This window comes from Gambusia affinis, linkage group LG17 (assembly GCF_019740435.1).
Source record: "Gambusia affinis linkage group LG17, SWU_Gaff_1.0, whole genome shotgun sequence".
Taxonomy (NCBI): Eukaryota; Metazoa; Chordata; class Actinopteri; order Cyprinodontiformes; family Poeciliidae; genus Gambusia; species Gambusia affinis.
Window position 1 is genome coordinate 20,954,940 of NC_057884.1, and position 19,739 is coordinate 20,974,678.

Sequence of the window (19,739 nt, forward strand, 5' to 3'; positions counted from 1 at the left end):
TACACCCATAAAGAATATTTGATAAGTGGGATTGGAAAGCTTTCATGAAATTAAAATGTGCAGTTTGTGAAGCACTACTCCTTCAGGAATCAGATTAATTTCAAACAAAAAAGCTGAGTTCTGGATATTTTTGGCACTGTTGCCGTATTACCCTGGCATCAGTTCAGATCTGAGGAGAAAATCCTGTGGTTTTGTTTAACATGTGGCCCAGGAAGCACCGTGTTGATGAAAAACGCCACAGACAGCAGCGTTTCTGAGTGAAAATGTGATGCAGTTATACAGGAAAATAAACTGAAGGTGAGTTGGCATGAGAAACATCTTAAAGGGACCCGATCATCTGCAACAAGTGAGCAAAACTAGATGCAAAACAAGTTACATTTTTTGCACCAAATCATTCTCAGATGATAATATTTCACCTGATCTGTGTATCTTAAGCTTTTTCAGAATGTGCTGTTTTAGACGTCTGTCACTTTTATGCAAATTAGCTGCTGCTGGCCACGCCCCCCCAAAGGTTACATCCCACTTTACTCCATCCACAGCAGCTGTGTTCTGCTTTACATGTTGGATTTTTAACAAAACTAAAAGTCAGGGATGCTTGGAAACGGAGCAGAAAGAGCAAGAAAACAGCAAAAGTCTCAGAAAAGTAATCCGACTGCTCGCGCTCAACGCTAAGTTAAAGCGCATTTAGCTTTAGCACCTCCTGCTAGCAGCGCTGATGTTTTGATATGTGAAATTAGTTTTTTCCCTGGACATAAATCTAAAAACAGTTTGATTTCTGTCAAGATGGAAGGAAGGACTAAGCAAATTTCTCTTCTATGTTGGTCAATCATTTAATAATTGCTGCAGTTAAAATTGATTTGTTAAAATTTAACAAACCACGGCTCCTATACTTTATGAAATATTTCATCCTATTTGATGATTGTTATGAATATCGTCACCTTCTACAAACAAACAAGGAAATTATTAGTCCAGATTTTGTCGTTTTTATTGTAGGTTTAAAAATTACAGCAGCTGCCACAGCTAACGAAAAATAACTGATAAACCAGGTGGAAAACAACTTTGAACCAAAAACTTATACTCTGCTTTTCCTCGCTCTCTGGGTCGGCTGTGCTCTACAGGCAGACCCGTCGCCGTGGCAACCGACACAACACCTTCGAGAGTAACCAGAGTGCTTTGCGCCGTAGTTAGCGTCCTGCTTTTGGAGCGTTCTCCGATTCGGTTGCATTCACACCGCACCAGAGTTCACTTCAACCAAACCGAGAGCCAGGCCTTCAGGCGGACCAGAGTTCGTTTTCTTAGTCCACATTCTCATCTCCCCAAATGAACCAGAGCTGGATTAACGTGGACTAAACAGGGCTGGTGTGAATGCAGCCGCAGTGAGAAGAAAAGTTTGAAACTCTAAAACCTCGGCCCCTAAATCACGAGGCTCCAAGGATCCGCTGGTGTGGGCAGATTAATCGTTGCTGCGACGACTCAAATCACTTCTTTTGGGAGCTTTTTTAAGAGTTATGAGAAAAACTCTTGATCAATTTTAGCTGGAGTTTGTTTTTTTCCCCTGCGAGTCGAGGGTGTTGCAGCTTTGAGCTACGAGCTGTTTTGGGGAAAACACACTCAGGGCTCAGGGGAAAAACACTAAACTACAGAGCTGTGAGCGCGGAGATGGGACGCATTAATTTGACTTTCCCAAGGTTTCCACTGAGCCCTTCATTAAAACGTCCCACTGCAGGTTTCGCCTGTTGTTGAGACTTGAACATTTCCGCTGTAATCTGCAGGAATCGATCAACATCCGAGTTCTGGGAAATGGCATTTCCAACTTACAGACTCCAATTCGGTTCATTTAAATGGAGCTTCAAGGCACTTTACAGCAAAAGTCACGTCAACTCAATAACTGAGGAGGATTTAAATTTCCATTACAGATGTAAAGAAAACATTATTCTGCTTATTTCACAATTAACTAATCACACCTCAATAAATATTTCAATAAAACTATAGCTTCCTGAGAATAAAGTGATAATATTAGTAGAATAAAACAACAAAAACACAAGAAGAAAATTACTAAATGATTATTATTTATGTCGGAGTTAACAGTTTATTCTTATATTATTAAAACTTTATTCTTGTATAATCATGACTTTAGTCTCATAATGACTTTTTATCTTACAACTTTTACAACTTTATTTTTCTAGTTTTATTATTTTTATTCTAGTGATATTATGACTTCTATCTCATAATTAAATTTTTTACTAGCCTCATTATCCGTCATTTCCTTTTGATATTCAAATTGTATTTTATGAATATGACCTTTACTCTCTCATTGGGGGTTAATTCCACTTTGATAAAAGGTAAAAGAATCACTTGTCCTGACCTAACAGCATAATTTAGAGATAGTTTTTTATAAAACATATTAAAAATGTCTGAAATTATTTTATTCTCAACTTGACAGAAGATCAAACTTAAACTAGGAGTTCATTTATTCAAATATTAAGGTTTTTAGGTGAGCAAGAAACTGTTTTTTAAGCTTCAAAGTTCTTCTCAGATGCTGACTTTGTACCTAAAGGGAAGAAAGGATGTCCAGTTTTTCTTGCACTCTTTTTTTTAGCTACATGTTGCTGTTTTTTTTCAAGTTTTTCATTATTATAACAAGCTAAACTCTTTTTGCTCCCTGGCACTCTCTGCTACACATCACACTATTTCTTAATCAGGTCTAATTTTCTCCTCTTTAACCTTTGCCCCCTCATTTCAACCCTCATTCTCTACATCTCCATCACCCTCCTCCCTCTTTCTTCTCCTCATATTTTATCCTGTGTCTGTCCCGGCTCCATTACAGACTCGGACCACAGCCAGTTCAAAGTCCTGCTGCAGTGACTGGTAAAAAGAAACAAAGCTGTTTGATGGCAGTCGTTTTGACTGCTGCGATAACATCCATGTCTAGATGGTTTTGAGTCTTGTTCCGACTCATTTAGATCAAAGTATCTACGTAAAATAACATCCAGGGACTCTTAGGCTGCGTTCTCACTGCAGCCTGAAGTGACCCAATTCTGATTTTTTGCCAAATGTGATTTTTTTTTTTGCCGTGGTCGTTCACACTTCTAAATATATGCAACCTCTAAGTGAACTCCAGTGTGAACGACCTGCAAGTGTCTCCCCTGTGCAGTAGAGGGCGCAATAGCGCCACAGCGTTCTCAGTGTTCTGCCAACCACCATAAAACGTAGAAGAGCTCAGTGTTCATGGACGTAAACATGGATGCTAACGGTGGAGCTTAGCTGACACATTTGAAGCATTTGTCCGACCGGAGCAGCATATTAACAACTTAATCCTCATCATTGTCCGTCATGGTTGTTGTTTTTCTTCCTGCTTGCTCGAACGGGATGCAGAATAGGGACATTTTTGAGAATCGGTGACGTTCAGGTCGGATGAATGCGACCTGAACTTTAGGTCACCCAAATGGCCTGGATCGCATTTGAAAACAATCCGACCTGTGTTGTTCAGACTGTTATGAAAAGATCAGGTGTAGGTCAGATTACATAAACAAAATCTGAATTGGGTCACTTCAGGCTGCAGTGTGAACTCAGACCAAGTGGGCCATTTTATTCGGCACTCCTTGCTAATGCCACTTTGGACCCCGTTTTTTCAGAGCTGCTTAATTTTCACTGCTTGGTTATTTTGTGAACCCTGGATTCATCACGGCTCCCCCCAAAGGTTCCCCAGGGCTCTGTGCTCGGACCTCTCCTCATTGTAACTCCACCTCACTGGGCCAGTCATCCAATCACATCCTAGCTTCTCATACCACCTCTATGCTGACGACACCCAGCTCTTCTCTGACATAATCCTCGCTCCGTCTGCCTCCGTCGTTACGTCCAATGGTGCTTCTAACCAACATCAGTAGCATCAAGAAGACGTCCTTTCTTCCAAACCTCCACCAAGAAGCACTTTGCTCATCCGCCATGTTTTTCCACTGTACGCATAGTTGTAATACTTAAGAGGTGTGCAGTGTGAATGTTTGTAATATTTGAGCATTAAAATATTTACAATATATGAAAATGAAACTATCCAAACAGCACGGCTGTGCAGAAATGTTTGAAATGAGAATAATATGTTCCACCGGAGCCCAAAGGAAGTTCTGCTGTGTTTAGATCTGGTGACTGTTGAAGCCACTGGAGTTCAGTTTGAGACCATTTGAACTTCAAAACATTTTTTTAATTTATTCTTTGGTGAATTTAGATTAATGTAGTACTAACTTGCTGTGATAAATAGCCTGAACTGAACTAGGTATAAAATTTCCAACTGTTAGTTAAATCTGTTTTTCACCCATGCTTGGCCAGACTTTTCTAAATGAACAGTCGGCTTCTGAAAAGGTTGATCAGAGGAGTGCGAGAGCTGGCCTAATGATGCAACACTGACAGCAGTGGCGCCCGTCCGATTCCTGCCTGAATGAAATGTGTCAGAATCAGCCCGACAGATTCACGCTGCGCATACTAAGATCTCGCACACGACGGCTGAAGCAGGACCCGGACATCCAGACTCAGACGTCTCATCATTCCTGGTATTTATTCAGATAATGATAAAAGTGATGATAAAAAAGTGGTTAAAAATACTTTGCGCTGTTTTTTGGCAGACCACTGCAGTCAAAACCAAAAATATCAAAGACACGTATTCTCTATTATTTAATAGGTAAGGATACATAAAGAGAAGGCAATAGTTTTGCACAAGACCATCTAATAGCTGCATGTAACCACACTTATATGGAATTAACAGTGGTAACAACAATACTTAGTTTTTGTGGGTTTCCAAACATCAAGTGGAGTTTAAGAGGTTTTGGACTTTAGTTACTTTTTACCTGATTACAAATGCTGTCTATGTTTTCAGAGTTCCCAGAAGTCTGAACTGGAAGAGATGGGCGCCATCTTGGTAGGTAAGCGCAGCACAAAGCACAGTGGACCGATGGCTTCCAGACCAACAAAAAGGAAATATGTGGAAACTCTTGACTGATGCGTGAGAGAAAGATTCATGAACAAAATGGCTGCTGTTGGGATCGACCCGTATGAGACGTCGATCTTGTACTATGACATAATTAACTACATGAAGAGTGAGAACAAAATGGAGGAGCTTTGCCAGAAACCCATGAACCAATACTCTTCGCATGAATAACAGGTTTCTGGTGACTGTCAGAGTTCGTACATGTAGGAACAGACATGTAGGCTGCATCCCCGTTAGCTACAACTGAAGGGTTCCCAGGAACGGGGTGGTACGGGTCGGTTGACTGGGTTGTTCTTACAATGGAACCAGACCAAATAGATCAAGATTACTTTATTGACCCCCTTAGGGAAATTATTTTGTCAGAGTTACGCAAAATACAGTAAAAATATAGAGCAGAATAGAATGTATCTCAGGATACATTCTATTCCTGAGATACCTATCCTAATTAGGTAGAATTACATAATTAGGATAGGGTTAGATAAAATACCACGTGTGCAATCTGCCGCAGTCAGTCCAGGTAATTAGTTGGTAGCTGTGTGTTCTGGTGGCTGTTGGGATAAATGCCCTCTTGATGCTCTCAGGAACCGTTGATGATGGGTTCTCTCTTGCCCAGCCAGGCTGGAGTTGAGGGCAACAGATTGGGTCGCTCTCTGCCTGCCTCCAGCGGAGCTTCTCAAAGACACTCCCCACATTGTCCGGACTCCTCCTCATGACCAAACCTGCCCTGCCTGGATACGTTTGTCCCAACACTTCAAGCAGCCAACCTGCAAAAATGAATTGCCCCTACATCTATACCTGGGGAACCTTTTCATCAAGTGTTTGCAGTAACTCCCAATGGATGTTTTAAGTCACTGTGGAGGGATGTTGGATAAGTCCAACTATGAGAGTATTAGTTTTCTGGTTGCTCGATTAGAAGCATTCGCTAAACCTCACTGTTTTAAAGGCGAATCAGCATTTATGTTCTTAAATGTGAACATTTCAGCTCCAGTAAAAGAGGATCTGTTGAGGGTTTGATCCCCAATATTCTCCCTCCTATAGAAGAAACACATCATGGCTTGGGTGATAATGACTTTTACATGTGTGTCAATTGTAACTAATTAGTTTAGTCTCAATGGATGAGAAATATGACCTTCCTGCAGCAGTTAAACCAGGCCAGGGAAAATCAATGCTCCTAATCAGCACTAACTACGACTGCTGACCTTTTAGCCTGAACACACTCTTTCACTCGTGGCTTGACAGATTATTCTGGGTTATCTGTGTTGTTTATCTACCAGTTGGAGACTAATTGGGGACGGGGAAAGCTTTTAGGCTTAGGGTATTGCATCCTTCTCTGTCTGCAGCCCATTATATCTCTGAAAACAAACAGGCTTTGTTTGAATACAACAACAGTTGGAAACCTCAAATCATTCTGGATTAGGATTAGTTTTATTGATCACCTTTAGATTTGGTGGCTTAACACAAGTAAAATCTGCAATTTTATGAAATACAAGAAGAAAATTATTTTTCAATGATAAATTAGACCTTTAGAAAAAAGGTATTTCAGAAAAAAAGAAGAGCCAACTCTGGAACATGGTGGAGGCAGTGTGATGATGTGGGGTTATGAACTCCTGCTCTCTATCAGACAATCCTGAAGGGAAATGTCCAATCAGCAGTTTGAGAAGCTCAAGTTTACTTGGACTATACAGCAGGATACCTACAGGTTCACCACAGATTGGTTAAAAAATTCAACGTTGACGCTGATCAATCAACGATTTGAATTCAATCTGATTGATAAGATGATGCATGATGGTACAACCAGCCAGCAGGTCCAGGGGGAAAATACTTAGAACCAGTTTGGTTTGCATAACGTCTCCCTCTTTAAAGAAATGAAACTATCGATTAGGATTGAAAGTAATGTTTATTTTATTTATCGATTAATCAGTTACCCTGACGATTAATTGGTTAAAAAAAATAACAAATTGTGCATATTTAGCCCATTATGTTGTATTAGAAATATTTTAAAAGGTAGAATTACATATGCAGCTAAAAGATACTTCCAACATCAACATGTGCTCAACTTTTGGGCTAATATGTTGACTATTTTTGGATTACCAATAATTGGATGCTTAACAGGAGATTTAAATTATTTTATTTGACAGAATTTGAACAAAGTGAAGCTAAAACTGCCACTTTTTGGTGAGAACATTTGCAGAAACATTTATAGAAAATCCTAAAAGCAAAATTTATATAAAATTTATATACGTTTTCCTCAGTTTTGGCTCTGATTGTGTTGTTCTTTCAGAAAATGACCTTTTCTGAATATGTATACTCCAGTTGATGATTAATCGATTACTAAACTAGTTGACGATTATTTCAATTAGTTGATTGATCTGATTAATCGTTTCAGCCTTACAATCAACCATGTAGCTCACAGGTCTAGATGTGCCTCTGCTGCAGCACCTGAACAGAATAATGAGGTCATTGAGGTTCTGGAGAACTGATCTACACAAGGAGGAGGTAATAAACCATTTCATTCCAGTGTTTTTTACCAGTGGCACATCTAAAAACTGCAGGACAGCGACCAGTAAGGCCTGGAGTTTGAGAGCCCCGATGTAGCTGAACTCTGAAAACAGAAAACTGGAGTAAAAATGAAAAGTCGTTTCTATCTGTTTCAGTGAGAGATGTGTTTCTGTGCTGCATTAGCCTGCATTAATAAGTTTCACCTTGCTAAATAAAGCGCTCTGAGGTTTCGTCCTCTGTGGTGTTTGTGTGACGGAGCAGTTGCTGTAACTTTGTGGCAACAGATAGCGGAGTGTTTCTGCTCTTTAGCTCCGCGGGGAGATTGATCCTGTGGAGCGCGCTCTGCAGGAGACATCACAGAGAAACAGATGGGCTGCACTCCCGCCTGCGCCCTTAATGTGAAATTTTAATTCACCCCCAGAGTAGACGTCCAAAGGAAACTAAGGACACAACTCCATGTTGGGGAATTTTCAGTTTCAGCAGTGGTGTGTGTTTTCTTTATAACTGCACAACAAATGTCACATTTTCAGCCTCCATATGTCAAAAAAGCATTTCTTTCTATCCTTTGGCATTCGGCCCATTTAGAAGTGATTTATGCAAACAACCTAAGTACAGCCATGCTGCCTTTTTGGGATATAAGAGGAAAGGAATCTGGCCAGGCGCTCCGAATGCACTCCATTAATTGATCATTCTCTGAAATGACATTTAGAGTTGGTTCTGTTGCCGGATCTTTGTGTCCTTGGGCTACGATGAAGGAATGGGTGAATGAGTGCAATGTAAAGCGCTTTGGAGTCCTCGGACTTGATTAAGTGCTAAAAAAGAGCAGGAATATTGGAGGCCAACAGAAAGACATCGGATGTTATAGAGAGAATATAAAGTATTCATTAACTGCAGTGTAACTATTAAGGATGTTTTCCCAGCTGATAGTTTAGTAGATTCGGCTAAATGGCAACATTTCTTACATTTTCAGCTGCTGTGCTTCTCTTGAAAAACACAGTTCACCTCTTCGCCTGTGGGGGCGCTACACCAAGAACCACTGAAGGAAACGACACAAAACCTCTGAAGAAGATGCTGATTGCAACTTCCTTCTTCATAAAACGTAAACAAAAATGGAGTGTTGATGATATAATTTCTCTTTTGTCTGGTATTTAAACACAAGCTCTGATCGTGGACCAGAAAATGTTTCTGTCTAAAGGCTAAAACTCTAATTTCCAAGTAACTTGAAGTCCGTCATTCTACAGTAAGGAAGATTAACTGAGTGGACCTGAAATCAAAGGAAGCTCAGAAATCCGGCTAAGACTCTACAGGCCTTGGTTAGCATGCTAAAGACAAAAGACACACTACCTTCAAAAACCAAGACAAATTTGGCCTTCAGGTGAAGTTTATGAAAAACAAGATGAGCCATTAAAGTGTGACTTTTAACTAGAAGCATGCGCTGGTGATTTCTCCATCTCAAACAATAAATTGAAACAAAAGCCAATAATAGTGGTGGCTAGAAGGAGGATCGTAATTCCTATTCCTGGATTCTGGATCCATTCAAAAAGTGACTTTGGTCTGATTAATTTTTTGGTAAAATTAGATTTTGGTGGCGGCCAAACTAACTCTTCAATAAGACAATGATCCTAAACGCTACAGCAAATCTAAAAGTGTAGAAGTCAACCTGACTGAAGCAGGTGTGTGATAAAAATCATTTTTTCTAATACTCTACATTCAGATTTATTTTAAAATAAAAACAAATGTTATTGAGCAGAAACACTGGAGTGTATTTACATCCAAATCACTATTTGTCATTTCCTTCCAGCCCGGTGCAGAGAAAGAGTCGAGGCGTTGCTGGATGGACCTCCAGGTATCAATCACTACTTTCTGCTGTCTGTAAATCCTGATGCATCTCTTTGCATCTGAATCTCATGTTTATGAAGGAGCGCAGCCTCCTGTCTGTTTCTGCACAGCAGGTTGTTAAAGTGAGAACAAACAGTCCAAAATACGGGGCAAACATAAATAAATGACACAAATATGAAACACAGAATAGCAGAGACTGTGTGATGCTTCTACTCACACAAGGGCAAGAAGCAATTTCCCCCCGGGGAATTAATTACATCTAAATTTGAATCTAAAGAGCATTTCAAGCAAATGGCTGCAGGATCGTTTCAAGACATTTTCAGATGATTGCATCGTTTCGCTCAGAGGAGAGACGGCAAACCAAGTAAACAAAATGTTTACTGCCGCAGATTTCATCAATAAAAATATTACAGGTTACTTTCAACCAGGTCAGAATTAGAGCTGAAAAGATTAATCTGATTATTAGTGATTAATTTGATTAATCGAGTCAGTTTGTAAAGCTATCACGATTAATTAACTATTAATCGTCAACTAATTTAGTAAACGGTTAAAAGTAACTGGAGCATACACTCAAAAAAATGTCTAAATATTGTTTATCCAAAACTCATTAAGTGGCATTCCCGTGTTATTTCATTTTAATCAATAAAATGTTTATTTTCTTATTTTAAAAAGTAATTTTATTGCTTTCATGTGCATGTTTTAATGTATTTCTAATATTTTATAGATAAGGTTTAAGTGGTTAAATGAAAAACCTGTAGAATATCATTTTTTAATCCGATTAATAGTCAGAATAATTGATAGTTACAGCCACTCTGCACATTAATGCACATTAAGTGTTTTAAGTGTTTTTAGAGACTAATACACTGTACAAAATGTCCACCTTCCAGCGAGACAGCAACCCCAAACAAACAGCCAAAGGTAAAATGTCAAAACTTTAAACCACAACATTTTCATTTGTTACAAAGGTCCAGTCAAAGTCCAGACCTTAATCCAACAAGGAATCTGTTTAAAACTGATGTTCACATAAAACAATGGGGAAAATATTTTCTACAGTCCAAGCAGACATGTAGCTCCATAAAGTAATAACTCATGAAGAGTGAATATAAATGCATGACACACTTTTCAGATATTAATATTCGACACCATGCACCATTTTCCAACCAACCTCCCAGTTCCAGATCAGAGGGAACTGGGAGGTTTAAAATGTGTGGAAAAACCAAGTCCAGGGATCCAACCAACAATTATTGGATTAATCAATTATTCTGACGGTTAATCGATTAATTGTACAGAAAAAAATATTGGCACTCAGGATTTTTAAACATTTACAAAAATACATTTAAAGATGTAAATAAACAAATTCAAAGACTTGTTTAAATATAAAAATATATTTTTCTAAATTTTATACGATTAATCAGTTAATCGTATAAAAATGGCACATTCTTCAGATTTTTCATTTAACCACCCAAGAAATACATGTAAAGATGCAAAACAAAAACAAATTCCTTGTTTAAATACGAAAATAAACATTTTATTGTCTAAAATACAATACTGTAACGTTCCTTTAGTAAATCTAAAGCTAAGCTATTCCACTTGAGTGGTTTTGGCTAAAACATATTTATAAACAAATGGTGTTTTTATTTTAAATGCAAATGAAAATATTCTTGTACAGTTTTGGTTATTAATTACAGCTCTGAATAGATTGTTTTTTCAGCAAATGAACTTTTTAAGTCTTCTCCAGCTAACGATTAATCAATTACTAAATTAGCTGGTGATTTCAGTTATCAATTAATCACGATTAATCACAATTAATCACGATTAATCGATTAATCCGATGTTTTTCCAAAGAAAAACCATCAGAAAGTTTGTGGATCTTATTTCTGAGGTAATAAGATCCACAAACCTCTCATGTTTCCTCTCTGTAAACATGAGAGGAAAAAGGTTTAAGGACAAGACAGGTAGAGGCGAGCAATATCCTGAAACAGACGCAGGGTGTGGGTGCAACCATGGCGACGTTTATTACAGAGCATTAGAGGAGAAAAGGTTCACAGACATGTTTTGTGAGGTGTGAGATCTGAAACTCTTTAATTTGCTCATTTTCAATCAGAAGATTCATTTCTATTCACTTTCCTCTGTTTTTCAGGACTGTAATGTTTTCTTTAGTTTATGTAGCTGTGCTTTATTCCTCAGAGTCAATATTCAAACCTTCATGTTGATTTTCTTTTCTCTTTCTCTGTTTTTTCCCCTCTAAATTTACTGAGTGCAGCTTTAACTGGATGCATGGAGCCTCCTCTGGGATCAATAAAGCACGGGGCCATCTCTCCGTCTAAAAGGCCATGTAATCACTGGAGCTGCTTCCAGTTCAGCTTGGAGAGAGATTTGTGTCTTTGTTATCATCCTGCTGAAGTTCAACAACCCTTTTCTCAGCTGTATTCAAACTCTGAAAACCTCAAACGTTGCCTTTATGGGCGATATTGTGAATATTTTATGGCTGCACCTCATCTTATTTGTCAGCAGCAACACCTGGATGGATGACTCAAAACGCAGGCACTGACTTACGGATGTATTTATTCTGGTTTGTATTTATCTTCTCTTTCTATTGACTCATATGGGTGTTTGATGTAAAATAAGATATTAAGCTGCAGATTTTTCTCACCCTCTGCTACCTGTAGGTTATCCTCCAGCAGCAGAAACTCTCAGCATGCCTGGGAAATAAAAAATGGACAAACGCTGCGTTTTATTTCTCTCCTCTGCATGCAGCAGAACAGAACCTGGTGCCAGTTTTCAATTGGAGAGAAAATAAATTGTTTATGCACATAATATTTCCTGACAGCAATCTGGTGCAATGTAATATTTCAACCAAAATACTAATTTCCTTTTCAAACATAGATGTTCGCTGTTTAGCGTTTACGAATAGGATCATCCAGGCAGAAATGTTGATTGCCACATTTTCACTCACTTAGCCTAATAGGTAAATATTTAACTGGGATCGCCATCAATAGATCAGCGTTTGGTATATTAACATTGCAAAATACTGTTTGGAATGTAATAATTGTTGCCTAATAAATCCCAAGTGGTTTGAGTTTCCGCTTGGCATGCTGGTGTCACATCCAGCCTGTTGATTTGTTTCTCTGCAGGAGAGATTAAACGCTCAAGCTGCTGCAGAACACCAAGAGGGAAATGTGGATTCATCGATAACGTCGCTGCTGCGTGATAAAAATTTCTAATGCACTTTTAAAGAGGTGGAAAATAAGAGTTTAATCTATATGAAACAGACTGCCTGCAATACGGGAGTGCTACCACAAGGTGGCGGCAATGTGCCAACAAGCAAAGACGAAGAATTTTGCAGTAATTTGTGTTTAACCATTTTTAAGTCATATTTTCATTTAGAAATGAAAGTTTTTAACTAAATATTTAGCTGCCAAGCTAACAGCAGGAGTTTATAGGAAGACTCAGCTTTTATTCTGATAGTCTCCTAACAGCTATCAGCGAGTAAATTTGCATATAAGCTAAGCATTTAGCATGATAGCTTAATATTTAGTTTTAAGTAAAATATTTAGCTTATTATTTAAGTATTTAATCTGGAGATAAATATTTTGTTTGCCAACTAAATATCTGGCTGAATACTATGTACTTTGTCAAAAAGCTAAACATTTAGCTCAAAAACTAAATATTTAATTTGGATCCAAGTAATTAGCAATACTTTTCTGACCAGCAGGAGTTTATATAGCTGTATGGAAGACCCAGCTTTTATTTTGATAGTCCATTTAAAGTTATCAGCAAGGGAATTTGTATATCAGATAAATATTTAGCTTTAAGCTTTTATTTAGCTAATACTTAGCTTAGAGCTAATATTTAGCTAGCAAACAGACTGGTTTGGAGCTAAATATTTAGTTTGCCATTTATTTATATATTTGGTAATTTCTAAGCTTTGGTTTCATTTTGGTGAATTTACTCCTCCAATAATATTATATTTTAGACGTTTTTTACTCAGATCTACCCAACCTAACACCTCCAACGTTCAGCCAACAGAACAAAACTGGTTAACTCTCAAAAAACATGAAAGAAAGTTTAATTTCTGCTTTACATGCTACAATCAAAGTGTTATTATCTTGTATCATCAAAGTGTAGCTTTATTAGATTATTACTGCTGAGGGTAAAATAATCTTTGAAGAATTAATAAATACTTCAAGTTACAGGCTAATTCCTTAAAATAAAGTAGATCGTTGTTTAAAATTAGTTTTTAAATGTGATTTTATTTGATTTAATTTTAAGCCTAAATCTCCTCTTCCTGTAGATCCCCGACAGTTTAAACCCCTCCTGCAGCTGGATGCTCTTTTCAACATGACATTTCAGATTTATTAAACTACACAGAGAGCAAAAAAAATAAATAAATAAAAACTGGACAATAGGAAATGTGACAAAGCAACAAAATAGATTGGTGTGGAGGTCAAAGCTGTTACAGTGGAGTCATCGGGGCGGCTAACATTGAACAGCCTTTGTCTGTGAGCCGGGCTGAACAAGCATCAAGCTGAGGTTCTGTTCACCTTACAGGGACTTAAAGGACCGATGGTGTCGATTTAAACCGGAGGAAAGTCGCTCCAACTAAAAGGCTGGTCAGCATTTATCAACCTTTATCTACCATATCCGAGTTCAGAGGAAAAACTCAGAGTTTATAGCAGAGGGTAAAAGTTTAATCTGTCAGGAGATAAAGAGACGGAAAGATAAGGAGGGAAAAACTGAACAAGAAACCTTCAAGATGGACGGATAAATGGAGGGATGAAAGGAGGGATGGACAAATGGTGGATGAATGGATACAAGCACGGATGGATGGAAACCAGATTAACTGGTTAATTTGTGACCTGAATAACTGAGTCAATTTGTTCAACAGTTTCTGTAACAATGTGCAATAATATAATAAATTTAATATTTAATCAATCTGTGGTTTTATGAAAGTGTCCGTCCCTCTGAGCACACCGACAGCTCCTAACAAGATGCCTTCAGGACCTGGAGAAGGATGGGAAACCGGAGCTCCACAGCATGAAACCAACATGTAACCTGAACGTCCCGGTTCTGGAGATTTACAGGCCTCCACATCTGGAAACATCTGGTGATCCAGAAACTCTCTCTAATGCCCCAATTCCTCTTTATTTTTAATACAAATGACATCTAAGTCCCAACAATCTGTCCAGGAGACAGAGGCAACGCCGTACGTTACAGCAGACGTAACCTTTCCCCGGGTCTCTGATCAGATTAAAACCAACCGGGCAGATGTCAACAAAAGGCCAATGAGAACAGGTTGACCTTTCCTTCCCCAACCTGCTCAATGGGAAGGAAAACGTTAAAAAACAGAAAGACAAACACCTGCAACAAGAGCCGGTCGCCACGGTAACATTTACACCTGTGGACCAGTGTCTCTGAGGTCTGGAGGACGAGATGGTGACATGGTGGTGGACCAGTCCAAACAGGAAGACTTTCTGATGGTTTCACTCCGATTTAAGACTTTTAAAGACCACTATGAATGAACTTTAAAACCTGGATCCCCGTAGACATGTACAAACTTCAGTTTACTAGTAATCAGTTACATTTATGCAAATTCATTTAATTGAGTAACTTTTAGGAAAAAATTTACTTTTTTTTAGGACTGCTTTAACTGAGCTGTAATTTTTAACTTTTACTTTAGTAATTTTATTATGAAGTTTCGCTATTAAAACAGAAGCAAACCATTTCATCCGGAGGCTGAAGGAGGGGCAGAGAAATCCAGCAGATTTTCACTGATTGAATGCAGGTGAAATGGAGGCTAACAGTAGCTAAGCTAACAGGTTGGTAATTATACATTCACTTCCTACGAAGAATAGAACTGTTTAAAAGCTGACACCCTGTCTTCGTCTTTCTTCTTTTCCCTCTTTTCCCATTTTTAAACACCTGATTTTATTATTTTATTAGGTAGCATGGTTAAAGTCACCATCTATCTTGTCTTCCACAGACTGCTACTAAACACGTCAATGTCAAGTGAGCTAAAGCAGGAACAAACCATTTCGCCTGGTTACAGGAGGTGTTCGGTAAATATGGATGTTAGGAAATTGGAAACATTGATCAATATTCTAATAACGATATGTATTATATAATTAATTTTCTGTCAGTACCAAATATTTCAGTTTTATTGTGTTATTGTAAAACGAGCAAAAAGGAAGGGAAATTCCCCCAGCCTCCATTTAATTGATAAAATGTAGGTGAAATGAGAGGCTAACGATAGCTAAGCTAACTGGTCGTTAACCATGCAGTAGTCTATCTAGCCCTTTAGGGTAGGGGTAAATGGGCTAAAACGAGACACCCTGTGTTTGTCTTATTTCTTTTTTTTTTATCGGATTTTGTTAATTTACTAAGCAGCATTGTTAATTTCACGGTCGTTTTAGTCTTTCACCGATTGCTGCTACACCCGCTAACAATGGAACAAACCATTTCATCCCGTTACAGGGGGGTGTTGGGAAAATACGGCCGTTTGCTTTTTGGTCTAAGAGGGGGGGATTTTTACTTTTACTGCCAAAAAAAGTAAAAACAACGCCATTAATATTTTATTATTGACAGAGGTCCCCAAATATTATTTTAAATAATTCTATTTCTTTTTTGAAGGAATTGTCTCAGCGTTTCCCCCCTATGTAGCGGTGCTGATTACAAAGGCCTGAAAGCGAGAGTCGTCATCCATCTTTGTCATCCCAGCAGAGAAGCAGCAGCAGCGGACAGTTATGAGGAAGCCTCCTCTCCCGCTGAGCACCGGCCGTCACACGCATCCATAGAGTGTTGGAGTTTGAAGCCGCAGGGTGTTTACAGCAACTCTCAATATCTCTACTTCACAAATCATTCATATCTTCTAGGCATTTACTCTAAAACTATTTTTATAAAAGATTAATATTGTCAGGTAGAACACATCAGTTATTTAAAATGACAAGATATAGAGATTTTAATAACGCAGCAAAATAGGATAAAGGTTTGCTGCATACTTCTACAAGAAATCAGAAAAAATAATTAACAAAAATTAAATAGAAAATATATGCGTAAATAAATAGAATTAAAAAATGAAAAGTATTCTACAGAAAATAAAATAAAGTAAAATGTATTTTTTTAATAAATAGATTTATAAATAAACAAAATATAATTATTGAAAATAAAGTAAAAAGATATATGTGTGTTGCCACAGACACATCAAGAGAGAAAGGTTAATAAAAAATGCAAAAATGTTATAATAAATAGATTTATAAATAAAAATAAAATACAAATACTGAAAAAACTGACTTAGTAGTAAAAGATAGATTCATATTAATAAAAATAATTAATATAAAAATTCAAAAATATGTGTAATTTGAAATATATATTAAAAAATTAATTCATGCAAATATAAATAGCAAAACAAAATAAAAGTGCATCAATACTGTCATGGGTACTGCTATGAAGAATAAAATTGTAAAATCTAGCACCGCCTAGAATAAAAGAATTTAAGAATTTAAAAATGTTAGTAGTAAATTTATAGTAAGTTTAAATACTTGCTTGGGGCCAGACTGTGCCGTAGTTTTAAGATAAAATCAAACATTTAGCTCTCTGAAAGCAAACAAAATAAATCAGAACATTCATTCCTCTGTGGAAGGTTTCGCTGCTGTGACTAAAATAAACTAAATAAAATAAAACCAGGTTAAATGGGAGCCGTCATCAGCTGTGGCGTTGTGGTCTTTGCAGGATTCCCTGTCGCCTTCATCGCTGCTGTCTGTCTCCGTCATGCTGCCAGCGCTGACAGCGTGAAAGCAAAGTCACGATTTATCTCCTTTTGATTTATTCCTAAACTTCTCAGGAGGATCTTCAACTTATTACATCCATGACAGTTTCAACATCTGAACTCGCTCTGCAGAGCAGCTCAGAATACCAAGAGTAAAAAACAAATGGACAAACTAACTTCATAAAAGTTTGAATTTAAGAAAATATCAAATATTAGAGGAGATTAAAGTCAAGATTAAAAAGCCCTTTTGTCTGGATCAGACTACTGCGTGATTTAATTTTTTCTGACTTAGAGAAGAAATATTTACCAGTGTATTCATGTATTAGAATGGCCCAGTCAAAGTCCAGACATAAACCCAGTGGTCAGATCTGAAAATGGCTGTTCACAAACGCTTCCCATCCAGTCAGACTGGACTTCAGCTGTTTTGCAAAGAAGAATGGACAAAAAAATGTCCATTCAGGTAGAAACAAACCGCAGCTTGTTATTGCAGCAAAAGGGGGCTGAATACTTTTGCACTCTGTATTTTCACTTTTTTTATTTGTAAAAAATGTTTTGAATTTTCTTTCTACTTCACAACCGTATCCCACTTCCTGTTTTATGTCTTTCACATTAAATTCCAGTGAAATATATTCATGTTTGTGGTTGTTATTTGACGAAAAATGGGCCACTGAATGAGAGGCAACAACAAACTGATCCTGATTTTACCAACACTTGCACATTATGGTGTGTTCAAGAGCTGAAAAACATATCATGATATAAACGTTTCATATCAGTCAATAATACCTATAATTATTGACCAATAATGTCTGAAATATTGATGTGAAATTTCCTGTTTTATCCAGTTTTTACTCCACACAGTTATGATTTATTTTTAAGCAGTTATGAGGCACGGTGGTGAAACTTGAAACTGCTGCTGCGCCGGTTACTCAGCAGGCTGTTGCTAGGTCACCAAAGAACGAATGAGTTGCTAGGTAACCACAGCGCGACAGAGTTAGCTGATTCCATCAACTTCAGAGAGGCTGAGCTGCTAAAGGGTTTTATTCTGCCTGATTACGTCTAATGCGTTTTATTTATATTTATTTACTCTCCAGCCCTACTGGACTGTTAAAAGATCAGAAGAAAATGATTTAAGTCTTTTTTTACTCACCAAACTGTGCACCATTACACCATAATTACCACTTTGACTGATATTTACATTAACACAATGAAAACACCAGTGTCTTTCTCTTTAATTACTCTTGTGCTTTTCACAAGTCCCTACGATTTCTGTTACATTTCTTTAAAAATGTCGCCTTTTCATTCCATTATTTAGATAAACGAGACAAAGAAGAGACAGGAATACCTTGAGTCCTCCGCACTCCGCTGCCGATCCCTTGTCCACTCCGGTGATGTAGATTCCCAGCGCGTATTCAGCTCCTCCTCGGATCATCAGGCCCAGAGACCGTCCGTCATCCAGAACCAGGTTCACCTGTTTGTGACGGGCAGAACAGCAGATAAAACAGGCGCTCCATAAACATCAGCGCTTTACAGAACTCAGATTGATGACTGTGGCTGTGGAGTCGGGCTCTTAATAAGACAGAAGACAGATAACACGTCCGATTAATGAAACGCCGTCGAGGAACAAACCTAAAATTCTGCACATTGTTAAACCTGCAGCAATAAATCCACATTAGATGTTTAAAAATGGGGCAGAGGATCATTAGGTTCCCAAAAGGGTCATAAATACATGAAGCAGAAGAAAAAAATCACATGAAAAATGTAACACCATTTATGGATCATCTTGTCAGGATTCAGCGGCATGAATTTAGATGAAACTGGAGTAATCTGAGAGCATCACTTCAGGCTGGACGTCCATTTATTACCTTTAACACGTCGTTATGTTGGACTTTAAAGGCAACACAGAAATACGACCATTTTGGAATTTAAAAAATCTACTTTTACAAACATTTTTATCTTAAAGGCAAAATATTTATATTTTTGTACAGCTTTGGCTTCACTGCTCGTCTACATATGTTGTTCTTTCAATAATCATTCTTTTATTTAGTCTGTGTAGTCCACTTAATCGATTACTGAACTAGTTGACAATTATCAATAACTAATTAATCACGATTAATCAATTCACCACTCAGACATTTTTCTAATGTTACCTATGTAATTATTGAAAATTAAAATTTTTAAGCTGTTCTCAATCATCAGTTTTGTAGCGTTAGCTCTGTAGTGTTAGCTCGTAGCATTAGCATAGCATGTGTCTTCATTAAGGATTTCCATAATTTCCTGTAAAGATTTCAAGTCGTCTTGGAGGATTACTGTTCTCTTTAAGATGCTGTTAATCATCAGCATTGACTCATAGCATTAGCTTGTAGCATTAGCGAAGCTAGCATGTGGCAGGATTTTTATCATTTCTTGTCCGCTCATGTTATTCACTCATGAGGGTCACATAAGTTTTTTTTCTGGATGTATTCAACATGCTCATTGTTTTGGTCAGCTGATGCTGCCAGGATAATTTTCTAGCATTGATTAAATTGAAAATCGATTATTTTAACAACCTTAACAGAAAATTAAACCTTAAAATTAAACCTTAGCAGAAAATTGGGGGAGACATTGTTTTCCACTGCATCTAACGCATCGAGACGACTTTAAAAAGTCCCTGATGAGGGA

At 37.7% G+C, this 19,739-nt stretch overlaps 1 protein-coding gene and 1 long non-coding RNA gene across 4 annotated transcripts in view; one reads left to right on the forward strand and one right to left on the reverse strand.

Moving 5' to 3' along the window:
- whrna (whirlin a) overlaps positions 1-19,739 on the reverse strand; it is a 122,510-nt gene that overhangs the window by 37,929 nt on the left and 64,842 nt on the right. For all 3 annotated transcript variants that reach the window (XM_044095729.1, XM_044095730.1, XM_044095728.1), the window contains exon 3: positions 18,424-18,549. In XM_044095729.1, the coding sequence (XP_043951664.1) occupies positions 18,424-18,549 (126 nt within the window). The remainder of the gene's footprint in view (positions 1-18,423; positions 18,550-19,739) is intronic.
- On the forward strand, positions 15,067-16,354 carry LOC122819200. The gene is made up of 3 exons (XR_006368570.1): positions 15,067-15,135; positions 15,300-15,375; positions 15,947-16,354. It is a non-coding gene; the product is annotated as an uncharacterized LOC122819200 (long non-coding RNA).